The sequence below is a fragment of the Dipodomys ordii genome, unplaced genomic scaffold (assembly GCF_000151885.1).
Source record: "Dipodomys ordii isolate 6190 unplaced genomic scaffold, Dord_2.0 Scaffold3, whole genome shotgun sequence".
Lineage (NCBI taxonomy): Eukaryota > Metazoa > Chordata > Mammalia > Rodentia > Heteromyidae > Dipodomys > Dipodomys ordii.
Window position 1 is genome coordinate 33,268,154 of NW_012267219.1, and position 22,417 is coordinate 33,290,570.

The 22,417-nt window shown below is 39.3% G+C and overlaps 1 protein-coding gene across 2 annotated transcripts in view; it reads right to left on the bottom strand.

The window, feature by feature from the left end:
* Positions 1-3,874: 3,874 nt before the first annotated feature.
* Positions 3,875-22,417, bottom strand: part of Slc5a8 (solute carrier family 5 (sodium/monocarboxylate cotransporter), member 8) — a 34,739-nt gene continuing 16,196 nt past the window's right edge. The window contains exons 6-15 of one of the 2 annotated variants that reach the window (XM_013023079.1): positions 21,403-21,543; positions 19,705-19,834; positions 18,269-18,357; positions 16,996-17,108; positions 15,481-15,548; positions 11,327-11,413; positions 7,777-7,982; positions 5,645-5,748; positions 5,037-5,116; positions 3,875-4,148 (exon numbers count right to left, since the gene is read on the bottom strand). In XM_013023079.1, the coding sequence (XP_012878533.1) occupies positions 4,023-4,148; positions 5,037-5,116; positions 5,645-5,748; positions 7,777-7,982; positions 11,327-11,413; positions 15,481-15,548; positions 16,996-17,108; positions 18,269-18,357; positions 19,705-19,834; positions 21,403-21,543 (1,144 nt within the window). In that variant the 3' untranslated portion in view covers positions 3,875-4,022. The remainder of the gene's footprint in view (positions 4,149-5,036; positions 5,117-5,644; positions 5,749-7,776; positions 7,983-11,326; positions 11,414-15,480; positions 15,549-16,995; positions 17,109-18,268; positions 18,358-19,704; positions 19,835-21,402; positions 21,544-22,417) is intronic. The other variant, XM_013023087.1, reaches the window with a different exon arrangement.

The following is a 22,417-nucleotide window of genomic DNA, read 5'->3' on the forward strand; positions in this document are numbered from 1 at the left end:
ATGGAGGGGGTAACAATGTTCAAGAGGAAGTGTACTCATTACCTCACTCATGTAACTGTAACCCTCTGTATAGTATCTTTACAATAAAAAAAAAGTGGGTAGTGAGAATGAAAATCAAGAGGGGAAATTCTGAGAGACTTTGTAGGAAATAAAATGCTTACTGGACATATTTATAAGGCACAACATGAGCTTTCAATATATATATATGCCAAGTTTACTTATCAGAGTAAATAATGTTTCTACCTCCATGTCATTATTTTGTTTGAAATCTCCAAACTCCTCTTTTCTAGTTATTCATAAAACATAGATTATTATCAACTATCATACTGTATCATAAATGTATATAATTATTACATGTTAATCCTATTAAGGAGGGTGAAATCTGAGGCTTGAGGTTCAAAACCAGCCCAAGCAGGAAAGTCCATGAGAATCTTATCTCCAGTTAAAACCAAAAGTGGAGCTCTGGCTCAAAGTGTTAGCCTTGAGCACAAAAGCTCAGGGACAGTACCCAGGCCCTGAGTTCAAGCCCCAGTACCAACACACAAAAAATAATTAAATAACCTGATTTTAATTCCCAAAAGTGAAGCACTTCAGAACTGGGAAGGTGGCTCAGTGATAGAGTGCTTGCCTTGCATACATGAGGCCCCAGGTTTGATTCCTCAGCACCACATAAACAGAAAAAGCAGGAAGTGGTGCTGTGGCTCAAGTGGTAGAGCACTAGCCTTGAGCTAAAGAGCTGAGAGCCAGCTCCCAGGTCCAGAGTTCAAGCCCCAGGACTGACAAAAAAAAAAGTAAAGCATTCCATACATATATGCATTCAAAATTATTAAATAAATAACCACAGTTCAAATCACAGTCACATTAAACAAATAAGATAAATGTTTCTATTAACACATTTGGTGAAAGCTACAAAATTTAATGTTTGTTTACAAAATAGTGATTAAAAAAGCATCTATACATGTAAGTAATATATGAATATACAGTTAATTTAAATGCTATATAAATCTGTTTTAGATAAATACTACTTTTAAAATTATTTTTAACTATTTTACTTTTTTAAAATTTCATTTTATTGTAAAGATGCTGTACAGAAGGGTTACAGTTACATGAGTAAGGTAATAAGTACATATCTTGTCGAGCATTGTTACCACCTCCTTTGTTTTTCTCCTACTATCCCAACAACCTCTAAATGTAAAAGGCATGGGTTCCTAAATAAGATAAATTAGAAAATGTCCATAAATTATTGAATTATAAAATACTTGTCTTTACATTTCTTTTATGCTTTAAAAATATTGAAATTTTAAAAATCATAGTAAGGGTATTGTAGAAAAATAAGTTATTGATGAAACACAATTTTTTAGCGATAGGCATAACAAAATACACAGCTGAGCAACTTCAAGACTGCTACTTAAAATTTAAAACATGGAGCTAGCATATGTTTAATAAGTCTGCAATGTTAAAGAAAAAAGTAGCATTTACATGTACAATTGAGCTCTTTTTCTATCTGAATCTATTATAATTTCCAATTTCCTAAGCATATATACCTTCAACCAATTTAACTATGATCAGTTGACATCAAAATGTTCAATTAGATAGCATTACATTGATAAAAGCTACTTGATCTTAGCCAAAAGACCAAGAAGCCATTGATTTATAGCATTAAGTATGATCATCTAATTTCAAAGATATATTCTTGGGTCACCAGGCCCATAAGTACCTGCATCTAGTATGTACTGATCAGCACCAGGCTCATGGGAGAGTATAATATATAAGTTCCAACTCCGCAAACTGGGCTCTGACGTAGCATAATGCTCACTGGGTACCTCATGACACATCCAAGCCCAAGGGTTGAGTAAATAGAAAACTAGGAAGGCAAGGCAAGCACAAGTAAAATGAGCAACAAAAACAAAGTTGATGGTTCAAAAACTAGGAATGTAGTTAAGAATTGTAGTCAAAGAAAGGCAACATAGGCAGCCAAAGCCAGGAACTTCAGAAAACAAGCCAAAAAGTACAAGAATAAATGTGTGGAGACCATAATTGTTGGGTCTTTTCTTTCTGTCCCTCTGAAACCACCTTTCTGAGCCAGAATCAGTTCCAATATTACTATGTGCCTTGTGCTAATACAGGACAAAAGGCAAAGATCTCAACAACAGACCTGTCCCTTTCTTTGTCCGTAAGAACAGAGAATATGGTAGCAAGGAGAGAATCTCTTTTCAGTACTAATTATTTTTTTGATGAATCCCAACACTTATAAGGTAGCACTAAGGTATGGAAAGCATCTTCAATAATGCCCACATTGAGAATATGCCTTAATTCCAGACACTGGTGGCTCACGCCTGTAATCCCTACTTAGGAGGCTGAGATCTGAAGATGGCGGTTTAACCAGCCCAGCCAGGAAAATCTGTGAGATTCTTATTTCCAATTAACTACCAAAAAGTAAAAAAAAAAATGTAGCTGTGGCTCAAGTGGTAAGAGTGCAAGCCTTGAATGATGATGATGATGGTAATAATAATAATAAAGCTCAGGAATAGTGCCCAGGCATAGACACAAAACAAAAAGTATGTCAGCCTTTAGTGAACAAAGAATATACTTTATATGGCATTAGGCAGGAAGAGAGAGAAATAGAAGGTGCTAATCTGGTTAAAGTTTAATGTATGCATTGTGAAAATGCATGGGCAAGAAAATCTATGGTTCAATTATGATGCACTTTAAAAAAATGAATGTGATGAAAGTATAATAGTTTCTCTTGGGGGATGGGTACCAGCAGAGAAGGAAAAGCAAATGGACAGAATGAATGAGGTGGATATAGTCAAAGCATTTTATATGTATATCCATATCTATAATATAGATATAGATATAAAATATAGATATATATATATAGAGAGAGAGAGACTAAAGAAATCTGTTAAAACTGTAAGAAGGAGGGAGGAGAAAGAAGAGCCATAGAGGGGGGTACATTGTATGCATGTGAGGAAAAGTCATAATGAAATTCTCCTTGTAGGTCTATTGTCAGCTAATAAAATGTTTTTAGGGGGGATGGGGGGTCTGGTCGTGGGGCCTGAACTCTGGGCCTGGGCGCTGGCCCTCAGCTCTTCAGCTCAAGGCTAGCGCTCTACCACTTGAGCCACAGTACCACTTCCAGCTTTTTTCTTTTTGCTTATGTGGTGCTGAGGAATCGAACCCAGGGCCTCAGACATGCAAGGCAAGTGCTCTACCACTGAGCCACCTTCCCAGCCCCAAATAAAATGTTTTTTTATAGATAAATATGCCACCCGGTGCTGGTGGCTCACACCTGTAATTCTAGCTACTCAGGAGGCTGGGATCTGAGAATTGCAATTCAAGGCTAGTCCTGGAAGAAAGTCCATCTGACTCTCATCTCCAGTTAACTACCAAAAAGCTGGAAGTATCAGTGTAGCATAAGTGGTAAAATGCTAACTTTGAGCAAAAGAAGCTCAGGGGCAGCACCCCAGCCCTGAGTTCAAGCCCCAAGACTAGCACAAAAATGAACGAGGCAGAGAGAGAAAGGGAGAGAGAGAAATGAATATGCCTTTGTCTTTCAATTGTCCTATAAATTTTATTTTTTTTTTGGGTCCGGTCATGGGGCCTGAACTCTGGGCCTGGGCGCTGTCCCTCAGCTCTTCAGCTCAAAGCTAGCGCTCTACTACTGGAGCCACAGCACCACTTCCGGCTTTTTCTGTTTATGTGGTGCTGAGGAATTGAACCCAGGGCCTCATGCTTGCAAGGCATGCACTCTACCGCTGAGCTACCTTCCCAGCCCCCCTATAAATTTTAGAGCAGTAGCTTCATTGACAGAGAGATGGAAATGCTCATGCTGAAACTCTTGATTCTAGACAAACATCCACAAAACAGCATAGAAAGGGAAAGAAATCAGGACTTTGTTGTAACAAAAGTGTATATGCCAAACATCCATGATAGACAAGGAAAAAACACCTGAACTTGATCTGATAGTCCTAGAAAATAGATAAAAGTGAGACATAAGATCATTTAACATTGACATTGCTTCACAAGCGAGTCCCATTGGCCTTGGCGTTTTGATCTGTGAAGTTCAATTCCATGTGGTTGAAGGCTGGATTGTCAGTTCCACCGTCTTCCACTGGATGAGATTTGTAGCTCAAATCATGATGTTGCTAAAAGAAAATGTCAACATGGTGATTACAAACAATCTTTTGTTCTGTGCTAAATAATGATTATTGCCATTTTCCTTAGACCAGATGATTCTGAGAGAGAGAGAAAGAGAAAGAGAAAGAGGGGTGTGGGGGTGGGGGTGGTCTGATGTGATGTGATATGATGTGATCTGATGTGATTACTGGGACTTGAACTCATGGTCTGGCCCTCTCTTAGCTTTTTTTGTTGTTGTTTGGGGTTTTTTTTTACTGTATTTTTTTTGTCTTTTCTTTTTTGGTATTGGGGATTGAACCCAGGATGTTGCACTCGCTAGGCAAGCGCTTTGCCACTGAGCTACATCCCAGCCCCCTCTCTCAGCTTTTTTGCTCAAGACTTGCAACACTGCTTCACTTCCAGATTTGTGGTGGTTAACTGGAAATAAGAGTCTCACAAGACATTTCCTGTCTGGGTTGGTTTTGACCTTGATCCTCAGATCTCAGACTTCTGAGTGGCTAGGATTATAGGTGTTGTATGGAAAGAAAGAGAGATGTCCAAGGGATTTAGATCAGCAAAAAACGGCATGGAGGGTTAACCGATAGTGTACAGATACATACCTTCTTTGTTTGTTACTGTTCAAGAAACAGGCTAGGGCTGGGATGGAGCTCAGTGTGAGGTAAAGCACTTGCCTAGCAAGCGCTGGGTTTGATCCCCAGCACCAAAGAAAGAAAAAGGAAAGACAAAAGAAAGAAAAGAAGGAAGGAAGGCCAGAGGGAGGGAAGGAAAGAGGGAGGGAGGGAGGGAGGGAGGAAAAAAGAGAAGGAGGGAGGAAGGGAAGGAAGGAAGGGGCTACAACTGTTCATGAAGAAATAAAGCCCAGTTTCCTAATTTAGAGCAAATAAAAGCCAACTTACTTTCTTTAAGAAGTTGAAATTTGATAAAAAGTCCTCTTTGGTTAGTAAGACTCTAGAGTCTAAGTTCTGTTTTCTTCCTCCTAAAAGAGACAAATAATTTGAATTTACTAAAGCCATAATAACTATACAGTGACATCCTATAATATAGGCATTTAACTTTTTTTTATGCACTCAGACATCAGGGAATCCTTAAAATAGTGGTGAAGATTTAATCATTCTTCCCCTATCCTGTCAGTCTTAGACTAGTGTTCTTTCCTAATGTATAGATATGTAAATCAATTATAAATCCCATGCCTCTTAAACATAAGCCAATCACTTCATCTCATGCTCCACTAGAGCCAGCTTTCCCCTGCTGAGAGGAAAACTGATTCTAAAGCATCCTGCACGATCCACCGATCAAATACCAAATCACCTGCCTCTGCTTTAACCAGTGGAGCTGCTTTTCCCAGTTTGCATATTTATGTGTGGGAAGAAGTGTAGGAAATTATGAATTGTGGGAAGAAGTAGTCAAAACTAGTATTTTTAAACTGGCTCATAATGAAACAACATTCACAGCTATAAACCAGTATCATAAAAACTGCCACACAGAGAAACACAAGAATAATTACCTGTTGATAAACTGATAAATATGCCCACAAGCAATGCTGTCAAAGTTCCAATGGTACTAAAGTACAGATATGATAAAGAATACCAGTTATCCATCAGTGGAGTCCTGAAAGATAGCCAGAGTGGAGCTGTAAGATTTCATGTTACACCAGTACAACCCCAAGTCTGGGTCCATGAGCCCCATGACCAAGTGAAAATGCAATATTTAATAATGTTTTCAATTTCACCACCTGATGTTCATTTATTGGATCAGGAATTAAAAGCATGACTTCATCTTGATAATGTACTAGAGAAAGGACTTTGAAGCCCACAAAAATGGAGTCTTTAGCCCAAGAGGAACAAAATCCATATTTTTTTTCTGCTTTAGTTATTTTCACGTGAGGGTTGTCATTTTGCCTCTGCATTTGCAGACCTCACAACAAGATGTGATCTTCTTACCTACAGTCTCCTACTGCTGGGGCTACAAGTATATACCAGCATACCCATATGGATTACTGGTTGTCTTACTAACCTTTTGATTGGCCTAGCCTAGAAACCACAATCCTCCTGCTCTCTTCCTGAGGAGCTGGGATTATAGGCATGAGCCACCTAACCTGGCCGTGTTTTTTTTTCACTGTTTTAACAAATATATATTGAGTATGTATTAGCTATTTACCACATACATGCTTATTGAGTTTATTGTTCTGTATCTAATAGTGTATCTTTTCACATTTCTTATAATTTTCTACAAAGTGGAAACCACAGTGGGTGGGAAGAAGATACTTTGTAAAGTGGGTATGAAATAAATGTCTACCATAGCACTAGGTAGATGTTCAAAAAGTACTGTTTATTAGCTGAGTCATTTGGTTTCTTGTTTGTTTATTTGTGGTACTAAGGATCTAACCACAGACATTGTACATGCTAGATAAACACTCTACCACAGGGTTCTACCCTGAGCCCCTATTGGCTGAATTTTTTTAATAGATAAGCTACCAATAGGAAAGTGACTGCAAACTTCTGCTAATGTATTTGTTTTAGAAATCCAAGTGTCCATTTTGCTTATGCCGTTAAGGCAGATAATTATAGAACTGGGACAAGTGGACTCCGTAACCAGACATCATGAAAGAGTACAGATATCCTGAACATCCTCCCACTTCGCATTCCACTCACTTTATCTGCATCCATTTCTGGCTGTCCGATGACTTTCCCAGCCCCCTTCCATTACTGCGTTCATGCTTGTCCAGGCCACTTCCTAAACCTCCTTTTCTATCCATTCACCTCATCTAGTCTCTGAAACATGCTTCCTGCTCTTGTCCCTATCTGTGGAGAGCTTCCCTCACTTGGAGGTGCTACTGGCAAGTATTCTCATAGCTTACTCCCCTCCAGGTCATGATAGCTTTGCTAAAGATGATTGCTGTATATAATTATGTACCTTCTCTCCCCACCATGTCCGTTTGGTAGGCAATGGCACTATTTCTGCCTTCCTTGAATACGTCCATGAGATTTGAGGTTTTCAGCTTGGATACTGGTATCTTCACTAAACGAACACTTGCTTTCACATCTATACTGTATGGTAAAAACGCTCTTCTACAAACAGGTTCTAATCATTTCATTCAATTAGACCACCCCCAGTATTCAGAGATCCAGAAATACACTGCATAACTGAAACTTCCAGTTGGATGTTCAGAAACTAATTTCTGGAGCTCCAAAGACTCAAAGTCTTTAAAATGCAATAAATGGCAATGACCCAAAATAGTTAGACAACTGTAGCTTTTAATTAGTAGAGGATCTACTTCAAAGAGTGTATCAGAAATATTACTTTATAATCAAGCATTTCACCATAAGAGTTTTCAAAGACAGTGATAATCATTCATTCAACTAAAGCTAGTGTTTGACAATTTCATCTACAGTACAATTTCACATTAATACTTGAGACCTCTTTAAATTTGTAAGGCAGATATTTCTATAGATATTAAGAAACCAGGCTAGTTAATAATAAAGCAACTATGGCATTATGTGCTATCACTAGGTAAAATATTATAGCCATATGGTTTTAGAATTTTTAAAAATCACAGTGTTAAGGGCAAGAAAAAAGACATCTAGGGTTTTTTCTACTTGTCACATCATTTTAAAGATATGAAACAAAACGTCATACCTTTCAATGTTACGTATTTCAAAAGCACTAGTATAAAATGGCATTTCTGTTGTTGTCATCAAGTCTGTCCCATTGTAGGTGCTGTTACACCCATAGGTTTCAAGGGATAATGGCATAGTTCTCTCAGGAAGTGGTGGATAAAGTTGAGCTCCAATTCCAACCCATAAAGACATGGCAAATCCAGCCAACAGACCACTCAAGGCTCCCTGCAAAATAAGAGTGCTTTTACAAGAAAAATAACTGCCTTCAGGCGGAATTTAGCATTGAGATATTAAGTTCATCTGGACAGGCTGGTGCAGCTCTATAGTCCCAGCAAGCACTGGGGAAGCTGAAGCGTGAAGACTGTGAGTTCAACCTGGACTGTAGGAAGACCCTGTGGAAGTGCATGAATGAAAGGTAGAGGGAAGGAAGAAGGGAGGGAGGGAGAGGGGAGAGAAAAAAGATGAGGAAGGAGACAGGGAGTAAAGGTGATGGCTGATTGAGACAGAAAGGGGAGAAGAGAGGAAGTAAAGGAAGGAATGAAAGGAAGGAGGAAGAGAGGGAAGGAAGGATGGAAGAAGGGAGAAAGGGAGGGAAAGAAAAGGAAATGAGGAAAGGGAAAGTAACATGATCTAACCAAAGTTCTCCAACTTCCTTCCAAAAGTTCTTTTCCTTCATAGGATCTCTGGATCTTATCAAGGAACCATAGGCTCCTGGTCCTTCAGCCCTGGAGACTCTGTAAACTCATTCCTTATTTCATAACCAATCACTAACTCCTGCACATTTTTCTTTTAATGCATTACATATTTCCATGGCCAGCATTCTGTTCTTGCCTCCTTATCTCTTCACACCCCAAAACCTGCACCAGCCATCCTTGACTGCAGGCCAATTGTTTGTTCCCTTTGTTTCATGAACAAATGGCATGCTATTTCCATATATTTAACAACACGCGTGATCGTAATTGAGCTGAAGGATAATTAGGGGAAAAAACTAGCAAGCTGGTTTTCCAAATGACTGCAATTGTGCACATAAACAACCACATGGTTGTGTGGCTGCTCAGATGTGACATTCTAGAAGAATGTCTCCATTTTCTAGAGAAAAGACTAGAGATGGAGAGAGGAGAACTTGACTAGAGTTTCTTCAGAAGATCTTTGGTTTCTCATCCTTTAGAAGATTCGGCACCCATGTTTCACTGGAAATCCAGGTGTTTCTGTCAGCTCTTGAGTGCGTTAAGTTCTCCTCTAAATATTGGAGGAAAAGCCAACCTCCAGCTGGGAAGCTGAGATTTAGAAGCAGTGTTGTCATGGCAGCAGCCTGAGCCATGGGGGGGCTGGAAGGGGGGCTACATAGAGGAAAGGAAGGATTGCTAGAGGGGAGTGGAAAGGTGAAGTGACACACAGTAGGAAAAAAGAAAGGTGTGTTCATGGGAGAGTGAGAGAGTGATTTCTGTCAGGGCTGAGGACTGAGAACTCTTGCATTGCTGAACTCCTTGGGTCTGCAAGGCAGCTGCAGTAAACGGGTTTTAATAAGATGACGCCGGAATAGTAGAGTACTTAGCTGTTGACAGGCCAGATGGGGCTAAATCTCAGTAATATATATGACTTGATCAAGAATCTACAAAATTATTTAAGTTCTAAAAAGTTATTAAATCCATGAAGGCAACAATCTGCAGCTCTCTGCTCCTAAGACAGTGTTCAGCCCATCAATATTCATTGAGCGAATGGAACAGAGAGAAGGAAGGAGGCAGGAAGATGGGGAGGAAGAACAGGAGAGCTAGAAGAAGAGGAGAAAGGCACCCTAAAGGAAGGCAAATAATCTTGAACTGAAAAAAAAAACCAACTTGGATATGACAAGGGAAAAAAAAGGTATTTCCAGTGGCAGGAATAAGAGTATTTAGTTCCCATCTCTAAAAGTGCTTGTCAGCCACAGATACAGCTTTCCTGGAGGCCATTCATAGTGGCAATAAGTCAAAAGCAAAAAGCTGCGCTTTTTGTTTTCTGTACCTGTCCCAGGGCTTAAACTCAGGGCCTGGGCACTATCCCTGAGATTTTTTTGCTCAAGGCTAGCACTCTATCATTTGAACCACAGCTCTACTTCCTGCTTTTTGTGGCTAATTGGAGATAAAGGTCTCAGGGACTTTCCTACCTGGGCTGACTTTGAACTGAGATCCTCAGATATCAGCCTTCTGAGTAGCTAGGATTTCGGGCATGAGCCACTGATACCTGGATGATTTTTTTTTCCCTTGACACTCAACAAAACTTCAACAATCTGAGAAAGATAAAAACAGCTCCTTTTCATTGTAACTAATTTCTGCCATGACACTTTATTAAAAATATATTTTTTTCTTTTAAGATTTTTAAGCAAGGAGCTGGTGGCCCAGGCCTATAATCCTAGCAACTCAGGAGGCTGAGATCTGAGGATCACCATTCAAAGCCAGACCAGGCTGAAAAGTCTGCAAGAATCTTATCTCCAGTTTAGCACCAAAAAAGCCAGAAGTGGAGGTGTGGCTCAAGTGTTAGAGGGTTAGCCTTGAGCAAAAAGCTTAGGGACAGCACCCAGGCCATGAGTTCAAGCCCCAGGACTAGCACCAAAGACAAAGATTTGTAAGTATATTAGCTGCACAAAGGGTTTTATTGCAACTCATTGAGAATTATTAATCATGGTCTTTTTTCTTCCTTGTTCCTTTTTTTAAAAAACATTACCATAAAGGTAATGTGCAGAGGGATTACAGTTATATAAGTCAGGTTTTGAGTATATTTCTTTTTGAACAGTGTCACCTCTTCCCTCATTTCCTCCCAGTATTTTTCCCCTCCTGGCCCTTCTCCCCCATTAACCACAGTCTTCATTCCAATCTGTCTTAGCAATTTTTAATGACTGACAAGGAAAATGAAATAAGTCATAGTTCTGTGATGAGGCTATATATGAAGTATAAAGCAAATACACACATCAGTTTTCCCAAACTTTATCCTATAGAGGGAATGATTTCTATTCCCTTTATCATAGACTAAAATTTAGTATTTCTGAACAAAGATTTGTCTATATAGAAGAGCAGAGATATCACCCCTTTATTTCCAGTGACACTCAAGCTTCTGGGGGCTAGAACCATGCTTTAATAGAACACCTTTAATGTGAGACTACCAAGTTTCTGGTTAAGGTGGTAAACCTCTGACAGCCTGTTTGCTGCCATAAGGCTTTTCACAGGTGTCTTCAGCTTTCTTGTTCTCAAAGCTCTCATACCTGAGTCTATTGATCTCCTTTAAGTCCTGGCTATTTAAGTCCTATTCATTGTGAATATTTAAAATTGAACCATATGGTTCTGGCATTTTTCCATTTAGCTTCCCTACATGCAGGTCTCCAGTGCCTAGTGCTTCACTCTTCATCTGTCAAAGTAAAAAATGAGGACTTTTAAGTCATCAAGAAGAATAACTGGTGACAGATGTCAAAGTGACCACATTTCTACAACTGAGGAAAACAAAGATGTCATCATTCCTTTCCAAAGGAGGTAAGAGATAGAGCTGCTGCTATAGCTGGGAAAATAAACTTTATATACACATCCATTCTTTATACTTACAAGTGAGTTGGCAAAGGGAACTAGAATGCCCAAAGAAAACAGGCCCAGAAGTGGTCCACCAATCATGCCAAATATACTGAGTGCTGCCTACAGAAATACAGAGTCAGTGGTTAGCAATCCCAAATCAAATGGACACATCTCAAAAGAAATTTCACAGGATGACGATTTAAAATAGTCATTTTCCTCCAGGAAAATCACAGTTTTATTTGTGGAGCTTTGTCAGTAGTAAAGAAAACTTCTGCTCCTCAATCTCAAGTGTCCATCCGTTTGTTAGGAGCCCTCAAGAAGGGGCAACGAAATGCAAAGAAGACAGAGAGCCATGAGGCTCTGTGTGAATGCGTGAAGCCAGGCTGTCCCATTGCAGCCTTGTTCTGATAAATCACTGCATGCCTTTGTGTATTGGTAGCCCCAAAGTACTCCACAGAATAAGCCTATGAGCAGGTTTTACTAAGCAACCTGAGATAATGATAAAACACACCACCAGGTCCTCATCCTAACCTGGTTTTCTAACAATGAAACTAAAATTCAAATACAAATTTTAAACATTGGACAAATGATATTTTTTAAAGTTTTAAATTCCAGTTGGGTAATCAAAACTGTTGTTGGTGAAATACCTAAGTTATCCTGGGCACTGAAGTAGGCATTCCATACGTGGCATAATCTTCCCCTTCATGAAATTACACAGACTACTAAATACAGAACTGTTTATGAAATGATAACACCTCTGGTACATCACTTTTATAATAAAAATAAATATTTAATTTTTAAAAATACATAACATTAAATACAGAAACCACAATACAATTAGATCACTGAGATGATACAAAGAAGTGCAGGTTCTCTGGTCATAGTTACAAAACAGAGCTCAAACTTAGCCAGGTAACAGAAAAAGTTCACCTGAATAAGTGGCATTTCAGTTGGAAGGTGATGAAGAAATAAGACTTAGGCAGTTGGGAAGACAGAGGCAGGACTGATGCAGAGAGATACATGCTAAAGATGTAAATCAGAAAGAAGAGGCCCTTCTAAAGACTGGTCCATCTGCATCCCAACACCTCCACAGAAGTAGGAGGGACCTTTCCAACCCCAAGTTGTTCTCCAAGAAGAAAGTTTTCACATACCACTCGAGGTGAAGAGCCCTTCAGATGAAACAAAATGAGCAAAAATAAACTTCCACTTCTGAGAGGATCAAGTGGACATACTTTCCCCATATTTCACCTGCCAATAACTAAAAGTTATGGACATGACATATAAAATAAACATTGGAGCAATCTGAAAGGTAAAGAAATGGTAGAACGATTACCTTGGTGTCTGAAAAGTGACCTGGTAAATTCTCTTGTGGTTTTCATTTCATGTGTGTATCCCAGTCTTAGAGCTAAAGAATCCTGTCAACCCAGATGGCACAAAGCATAGGCACAAGCAGAAATCAAAACAAAAAGGCCAATATAGGCCTTCTCTCTCTATTCATAGGACCAGAAAAGAAGCACTCTGGAAAGATAGAAATCCCCACATTCCATCCAAGCACCAGAGAATAATCTGTAACCCGTCCACACCCATACCAGCAATGGCTGGTAGCTGAGATTCTGCCATGTTCCCTGTACCAAGGCACTCTTTTGCCTCCCTGATGAGTAAGATCATGGGAAGCCTAATGCAGAGTCTGTACTTCCTGCCCAGCAGGAAGGAAGCCAGCTGCATCATGGTGTCAGCGAATACAACAGAAGATTACCCTGTTGTGTTCGGGAGTATTGGATGGTCCTAGTTACTCAGCCTCCCAGGAATGATTTCTCTTCTTAAGCTCACTGTTGATCAAGATAGTTCTTAGACATCATCTCAAACAGATCATTATGGCTGTGCCTTTACATGATAGATAAGAGGCACGGGTCACTGTCACAGGACACATAGAACCAGGGAATGAGATGACCAATTGATCAGGAAAGTCTCTACCTGTATTCTTGCAAGGGTAAACCTTGTCTGAAGGCGGATAAAAGTTACATTTGATGAGGTGAACTCGTCTCCTGGAAATCTAGGGTCCAGGGTAGGAAAGTCCTAGGGTTAAGTTGTATCATAGTGCTGACATATAGTATCAACTCTAAGACATTTGAGTGGACCTGTGGTGGTCACTATTATGATATGCTATGATAAGTTTCATAGCAGAACCACACTCTACCTCCCAACACTGTAGGGTCAATAATGAACAGATTGCCTGAACTTGTGTGTCAAATCACACACAATTGTTGGAGGGTGAGGAAGAGTCTTGGGCATCCTCAGAACAATCTGATAGGAAGTGAACCAGATGTGGTAGAAAGGGTAGAACAGGTCCAAAGTTGAGTAGTAGGGATGATAATAAGGGATTTCGTTAAGGATCAACAACAGATTAACTCAAGTTGAGGGAAGAGTGGTTCAAAAGTAGCCATCAGATGACTTATAAGTACAAGATAACTATCAGAGGCCAGACAAGACACACCCATCAAAGTAAAAGGTTAGTAGGTGGTGGGCAGCCAAAATGAGTCATGGTAGAGGGTGTCAGTTACTCCAAGTAACTAGATATGGGACATCAAGAACACAAAAAGACAGTGGGATCACTGGGTCTTGGAAAAACAATCACCTGGTAACAGTGAGAGGAGCTGGGAAGACTTGGTGAAGGCAGACTTAATGTTTCTCAGTCATAGAAAAAAATGGCACATAGGAATAAAACAGGAGGACCAAGAGGACTCAAAGGGGAACAGTATGATTTTTGAGGGGAGACACAGTATATTAGAGGTGATACTGAAAATTCAAAAACACAAACTTAGATGTGACCCAATCAAGCCAAAGTTTGGGTCTTACCCATCCCAAATGGCTACTGGATCAAGTGCTTCTAGAAGTCACAGGTTGTGGAAACAGTGGTGGAGCTGGTCCAAGAGAGTAGTGGGAAAATACACTGGTGGAAGTCTTTCCATGTTATCAGGACTGGCAGGTTATTCTGTCTAGCCATCCTGGGCATAGACGGAAATGTTATCATAAGGGCATCTTCAAGTAGGTTAAAAAAAAAAGTTGATGTTATCGAGGGGCTGGTGGCTCTTGCCTGTAATCCCAGCTACTCAGGAGACTGAGATCTGATGATCATGGTTCAAAGCCAGCAGAAAAATCCCCCTGAGACTCTTATCACCAATTAACCACTCAAAAAATGGAAGTGGCACTGTGGTTCAAGTGGTAGAGCACTAACCTTGAGCACAAACAGCCTCAGGGACAACACCTTGGCCCTAAGTTCAAGCCCCACAACCGACAAGAAAAATTGATGTTTCACTGTCTGGGGAAGTGAATGGATGGACCAGGTCTCCAGCAAGCATAGTCTCGAGGCTTGATGGAGACAAGCCAGTTTGGGAGCACGCTATGGTATAACTGTAAACAGGGCTTTACCCTTATTGGTGAGGCCTGGATCAAGCCATGGACAATGGGCCTAGAGAGGCGTGGAAAGTACACCTAGGTATAAGAATTCCAGTTGAAACCATCTCCCTGACAGCAACATCATCCAATCTCTGAAAGCTGTTCCCCCAATAGGAGACTGGAGTTCTTAATATTTACGGCAAGTTTTACCTGGTGGTAATTTCCACATAAAGACACAACACACACATGAGAAGCATCAAGAGACTAGAAAGTAGAATAAAAACCACTAAAGCTACCACAGAGTATTCTACTATGCTTCGCCCATTTCTCCATTAGAGCCAGCTCCCTGTTACTCTCTTCCACTTGTCCCATAAATAAGAAAAACAAAACCTTTTTGCTTTAATCATATTTCAAATCAACTACTTATGCTGCCTTTGTAACTGGGATTACATGGGATTAATGGGTGGACCCCAACACGCCCTTCAGTTATTGTTGTTGATGCTTGTTTGTTGAGAGTCTCACTGACTTTTTACCCAGCTGGCCTCAAACCACATTTTTCCTGATCTCCACTTCATGAGTATCTGGGATTACAGAAGGAGTCACCTGGCCTGGTCCTAAAAGTTTCTTTTCAATGATTCAGTCATTTCTACCTATGTTATAGTTGTGTGTGTGTGTGTGTAACTATATCTATATCTATATACACATACACACACACAAAGAGGACAGTCCCATGAACATTGAAAACAATAACTTAATGATTATGATGTAGACCTTTAGGACTCAGGACTTACCTGTAACAAAGCTCCCATTAGTGATGCCAGAGCAGCCATTCCAATACATAGGGCTCCAAACAGCACACCTAAACAGAGAAAAGGCCATGTGAGATGCAGATCCAGAGATTCAGAATTCTCAAGAGAATAAGCCAATGCACCTTGGAGTCCAGGGCAATGATACTATGGTGGTAAAGAATGCCCACACCCATCAATACCAGCAAAACCAGGAAAGAGCTATTTTCCTTCAAGACAGCCACATGCAAAGAGGACAAACAGAACCCTTACATGTGACCTAGGATTAGTTACAATAGGAGGTTATGTAAGGGAAAAAAATCCCTGCAATCAACTGCAAAGGATTTTAAGATTTAGAACTATTGTATTATTAGTTTAATCTTCCATAAACATTTGTTTCTAAAGAAAGGCTCAGGTCTCTGTGTTCAGCTTACCAGAACTCTGCTCTGGACAATAAGAGAATGATAAACAGAATTAGACTCTTCTGACTTTAATGTTCATTTCTTCCAAGAAGTGGCACTCATACCACGAGGTGGTTTAGGATTATTATTTTTTTAATTTTGTGATTCTCTGACCTCCAGTTCCAAATTTCTGGAATTAAAGGCATGTACTACCACATGTAGCTCTTTTTTTTAGAATCATTTTAGGCATCATTAAGGGTTTTGTATTCAAAATTATTGGATAAATATTTAAATCGACTGCCATGTTCTTAGGTACAATGTTCTTTCTACACTTGCCTTAATATAATGGTTTCAGAGATTCCCTTCAAAATGAAAGTCACACTGGACATGTAGGTATACAGTTGTAATTCTAACACTTAGAATGCTGATGCAGGAAGAACTTGAATTTGAAGCCAGCCTGGACTACACAGCAAAACAGGCAAGGCAACAGATAAAAAGTTTTATCTGTATTACATTAGTATGATTAATGGTTTGTCATTAATCATCGTCTAGGAGAGTCAAATAGAGCCCCTGGTAATTATCCTTTGTCATTCGCTGATAACTCAATTTTTGAGATAATATCTTATTATGTAACTGAGGCTGAGCTTGAACTCATAATTTTCCTGCCCCAGCCCTCTCCTCTCCAAATTCTGAAGGTGCAAGTATAAATCACCACCACTACCATGCCAAGTTTCAATGTTTGAAGTACCTCAACTTACCTTGGTTGGAAATATGTTCACTGCTGCATTAAAATGTAGGCATGTATTGCCACCAGGCACTAGTGGCTCATGCCTGTAATCCTAGCTACTCAGGAGGCTGAGATCTGAGGATCACAGTTCAAATCCAGCTCAGGCAGAAAAGTCTGTGAGTCTCGGATTATAACTACCAAAAAAAAAAAAAAAGGCCAGAAGTGGAGCTGTGGCTTAAGTGGTAGAGTGCTAGACTTGAGCACAAAAGTTCAGAGACGGCACCCAGGCCCTGAGTTCAAACCCCAGAACCAGAAAAAAAGTCTCTCTGAGAAAAAAAAATATATATATATAATATCTACAAATAAAATTGTGAGAGAAAAAAAGAAACTTACTCATTCCTTGGGAAACCCAAGACAAAGACCTTTCTGAGAGAGATGTGAAGTGAGGTTTGATTAGATCTTCCACAGTGACTGCAGCTAGAGCATTAATGCTAGAGGACACCGTGCTGTAAAGGAAAAGAAAATGTTTTAGGTTTCTATTTTTGTTTTCTTTCTTTACAATTTTTAACTGATTTTCATTGTTTTATTGTCTTAAGTAGTTGTACAAATCCAACATGTCAGTTTATGAGTACAGAGCTTCTTGGTCAATGTCACTCTTTCCATCATTCGCCTCCGTCTTTCCCAGCCCCACCCATCTCCTCAAGTGTTCTGGTTCCATTTTCACATACGTACATTGACAATTACGTTTGTATTTGCCCGTGTCGTTTATATTTATCCTTACTAACACTTTTAGCAATAATGAGGAAGAAGGGAGCAAATTGGTGCTTTCAAACATAATCAGATTTGTATGTTTTGTTAAAAAAAAAACAATGACAGCATCCTCTTGCTGGAAGCTATTATTACCCAAGAATGATTATGTCAACATGCATAAGCTTCAAAGCAAAAAAGAAAAAGTTCATGTTACTTCAATTTCCAGTTAATCCTCTGTGCCTATAAAAAAACCCTGCATATATATATATATATATATATACATACATACATATATATATATATATATATATATCAGTATCATTACACAACAACTTTAAAGCTTTTTTTTTCTTAGGGCATACCAAGAACTATTCTAACTCTTCAGTAACATATACTATAAATAACAGTATTCATTTCCTGAATCATCACAAATGTATACTATTCTTGTTGATAACAACAAGTCCCTGGAGAAAACACCGGAAGAAAGTCTGATGAACAAGTTTGATGATGAAACACATGATCCATTGAACAATTACTAGTTTCCAACATGTAAATGGGATATTTAATCATTGACCACATACGTCTTAAACCCAGACCATTGGCACTCATTTTTGACAAGCAGTGAAAGTTACCACCAAGTGTCATCCTCACTGCAACCCGACAGGGGTAGACAGCTGTGTAGTAGAGAGCAGAAACCCATTTAAAGGTAGAGCCTGGCTGTGACTGGATACTGAGCCACAGAGATAAGCTTCAGAGCAGTAGAGAAGAAATATGGGTGCGTTTGCTTCCCATGGGCTATTTGTGTGCATGTGCAGAATGAATCTTTATTCCTCCAAAGTAACCAATAAGAAGGAAAAGATTGCTACAGGTAACGACATGCTCATATGATACTATGTTCATAGAACCAGGTTCATACCTTAATGTTCCACTGTAAGCACAAGCCACAAAAAGTCCAGGAACTCCAGGAAAGTCTTGTAAAATGTCCAGTACCAAATAAGGCATGAGCTGCAAAATTCCAAAATTTACATGCAAGTCCAATTTGCTATTGATTACAATTGATTAAACATCTGATATATCACATGTTCTTCCAACGCTGAAGGAAGATACCCACATAACTAAAATTTCCTAATACCTAAAAGCAAAAGTCCTTTATGACTAGCACTTAAAAAACAAACAGTGTAGTAATTAAGTATGAAGTGTTAGAAACAGAGATGGCTTTGCTTACTTAATTTCTTTCAGCCTCATTTTCCTCATCTGTAAGAGATGAGTAATATTAACCAATGAGTTTCTGTAAAAGTTAAGTTATATAATCTTTGTAACGCCTTTAATGAACATAGAAAGCAGAAAAGTTCAGAAAAGATAGCTGTTATTCTATGGAAACAAATAGCCATTTTCTGAAACTAGCTAATCTAGGAGAATAAGGAGGTGGGAAAGATTGGAAGGGAAAGAATGATAAAAAGGCTATTAATTAAAATGTGATAAATCAGTACATTGAACTAAAAACCACTTTGTACAACTACTTAATAATAAAAAGCTTCTGTACTTTAATAAACTGCATCTGCTCTACTTTTTTTAAATGATTAATTGGAGATAAGGATCGCAAGGACTTTATAGACCAGGCTGAACCATGATCCTCAGATCTCAACCTCCTAAATAGCTAGAATTACAGGCCTAAGCCATCAGCACCCAGATGACTTTTTTTTTTTTTGGTCAGTCATGGGGCCTGAACTCTGGGCCTGGGCTCTGTCCCTCAGCTCTTCAGCTCAAGGCTAGTGCTCTACCACTTGAACCACAGCACCACTTCTGGCTTTTTCTGCTTATGTGGTGCTAAGGAATTGCAGGGCATGCAAGGCAAGGACTCTACCACTGAGCCACCTTCCCAGCCCCGCAGCTGGCTTTTTAAAAAACTGTTTACACTGTTACTCCTAGGCCAGTAACTTTTATATAACACTTGGCTGGAAATTTTCTTTTTCCAACTATTCCAAGAATTTAACTTTGCATAAAACACTCTTCATTCTTGCTGTCCGTTAAAATACATTTTGCAAAATGTTCTTTTTCTTTGGGCATAACAAGGACTGTTGTAAGTCCTCAGAAATGTATGCCATAAATAGCAACACTATTAATTTCCTGAATCATCATGAATATAGATGAGAAAGATGAGTAGATTTTGCAAACTTGTGTCTCTATGAGAACACGAACTATTTTTCCTTTCAAAATACATGCTTTTGGTTTGTTTGATAAGCTCAAGGCCTCATGCTTGCTAAGCAGGTACTCTACCACTTGAGTCATGTCCCAGCCCAAATAGGCTTTTTTGAAAATCTTTAATATACAAGAAAAGACACGATAGCAAACCTGGTCTGCTTCTGATACTTTCTTGGATGTCCAAGGATCACATTCACGATACCTTGAATACAGGGCAAGTCCGCACAGCACAGAGCAGGTGAGGATGACCCACAGCCCCACAAGATTGATGTAAAGAGATCTAAAGAAGGAAAAACAAACCACCGAATGAACATTGTAATCTCCCTTCCAAAGATGAAGAAAAAGACTGCATGTACAAAAGAGCATTTTTATGATCATTCTCAGTGCATGCATGTTATCTTTGGGTTATCAAAAATGCTACCTTGGAAGCAAGTGGCTCAAGTGATAGGTAGAATGTCTGCCTAGCAAGTGCAAGGCCCTGAATTCAAACGCCAAAGGTAGCCCCCAAATGCTAGCTTCATATTCTAATATAAAAATCTAAGCTACACATGATATCCGCTGATGATGTTATCTTGAAATACTTGTAGTAGATAGTGTTTTTCCATGAAATGAGTATGTTCTCATGACTGAGATTTGTGGAGTTTGGGAGATTTATCATGGTATCTGATCATATTACTTCAAGTCTTGTCATGAAATCAAGAATTTTTATTTAAGTAGTTGTGCAAAGGAGTTGCCATTCAACAAAGCAGTTTATGAATACAGTGTGTCCTGATCAGTGTCACCCTTTCATGATTCTCAGCCATCCCTCCCAACCCACCCCTTTCCTTCTTTTATTAAGTTTTTAGGAGATTTATATATATATATATATATATATATATATATGATGTTTTGCCATTTAATGAAGTAGTTTATGTATACAATGTATCTTGATCTGTGTCATCCCCTCAATACCTTCAGGCTTCAATCCACCCCCCCTTATGTTTCTTAATTTTGTGGTGTGTGAAATTTGAATTCTCAACTGCACTCTCCTCCCCTCCCCCATTCATCTGTCTACTCCTCCCTCACTATTCCCCTCCCCTTCATAAAAGTGCACATTTCCTAGTATGTATTTTGTTGGGCTTTGACTTCATCTTTCTAAGGAATTATACGATTTGAGCTCTCCATAGAGGCTATTATACCTCAGTTAATTCATTTGCAACCTTGCCTGACTGGTTTATTTTCTATTAATGATATTCTGAGGCTGATGGGTTTTGTCCTCTGCTAATTGTTGGCAGTGGCCCTTGGCTTTGTGGCAGGAATTCCTTTCTCCATAGCATCAATATTACAAAGTAGGTAAAAATGACCCACCTAGGTTCAAGTACCCCTCCTATGCCAGGAGAGGTGCTGAACCATGTGGAAAATAACTTGTTTAGTAACAAAATTGGGTTTTTGTGTTTCACATGCTCAAATGAACAAAAGAAGAATTTATGTACAATCACTTTGTGAAATGCTTTAACTTGGGCTAGGAAGGTGGCTCAGTGGGAGAGCACTTGCCTTGCAAGCATGAGGCCCTGGGTTCGATTCCTCAGCACCACATAAGCAAAAAGAAAAAATGCTGGAAGTGGCGCTGTGGCTCAAGTGGTAGAGGGCTAGCCTTGAGCTGAAGAGCTGAGGGACAGCGCCCAGGCCCAGAGTTCAGGCCCCACAACCAGACCCCCCCCCAAAAAATGCTTTAGCTTCTAGTATAAATTTGTAAGTCCAAATAGCCAACTGTACATGTAAATTAATTTCAGCCAACCTTGACTTATGGAAGAGTTTCCATAACCAAATGGCAGTTGTGAATGATTCATACACTATAGTTTTGCTTACAGTTTTCCCTGGAATCTGCTTTTGCAGGAAATGTATCTCTGCACTTGAGACTGGTTGATACCGTAGATGCTGGTCCATGTGAAGGTCCCGCCTATAATAATTGTCCAGAATGTGTGTCTTTGCAAAGGGTTAGGATTAAAACTAAATGAAAAGAAATGAGAACAAACCCGAATCATTGACAAAGACTAAAGAAAATCCTGCTATCCTCCTCTTGGATGCAAGACATATACAAGGATGTATACATTTATTAAGCAATATAAAAGATCATTTCTAGCTGAAATTTAATTCTAAAAACTTATGAAGGTATTTGAAATATTTAGATGAGATTGGGGAAAACAAATATTATGAACATTATTCTCCTCCTAGCCTTAGGAAGCTTGTTAAATAAGTCAGCCTTGCCACAATCAGAGAAGGAAGAAAGGAAAAGGGGGTAGCAAGAATAATAGGATGAGAGAGAAAGAGAGAGGTTTCTAAGTGCATCATATAAATAGATATGACACTGAAGTGAACACAAAACATATTTTGTGCATGTAATTTCTCTGTTGGCAAATGTATTGTCATGATTCTAATTCACATTTGAGCTCCAAAGTGACTCTAGTAACGCAGGTTAAAAGTTCTCAGTTGCTAAAATTAACCATATGTCATTGTAATTATGCTTGTTTTTTTTTGGGGGGGGTCCAGTCGTGGGGCCTGAACTCTGGGCCTGGGTGCTGTCCCTCAGCTCTTCAGCTCAAGGCTAGCCCTCTACCACTTGAGCCACAGCGCCACTTCCAGCTTTTTTTTCTTTTTGTTTATGAGACGCTGTGGAATCGAACCCAGGGCCTCATGCATGCAAGGCAAGCACTCTACCACTGAGCCATCTTCCCAGCCCCTAAGATCTGTTTTATGCAATAAATTAAACTCTATTTACTTAAAATTAACCTCAAAAATAATGTAAGCAGCCAGACACTGATGGCTCACATCTGAAATTCTAACTACTCAGGAAGCTGAAATATGAGGATTGGGGCCTGAAGCC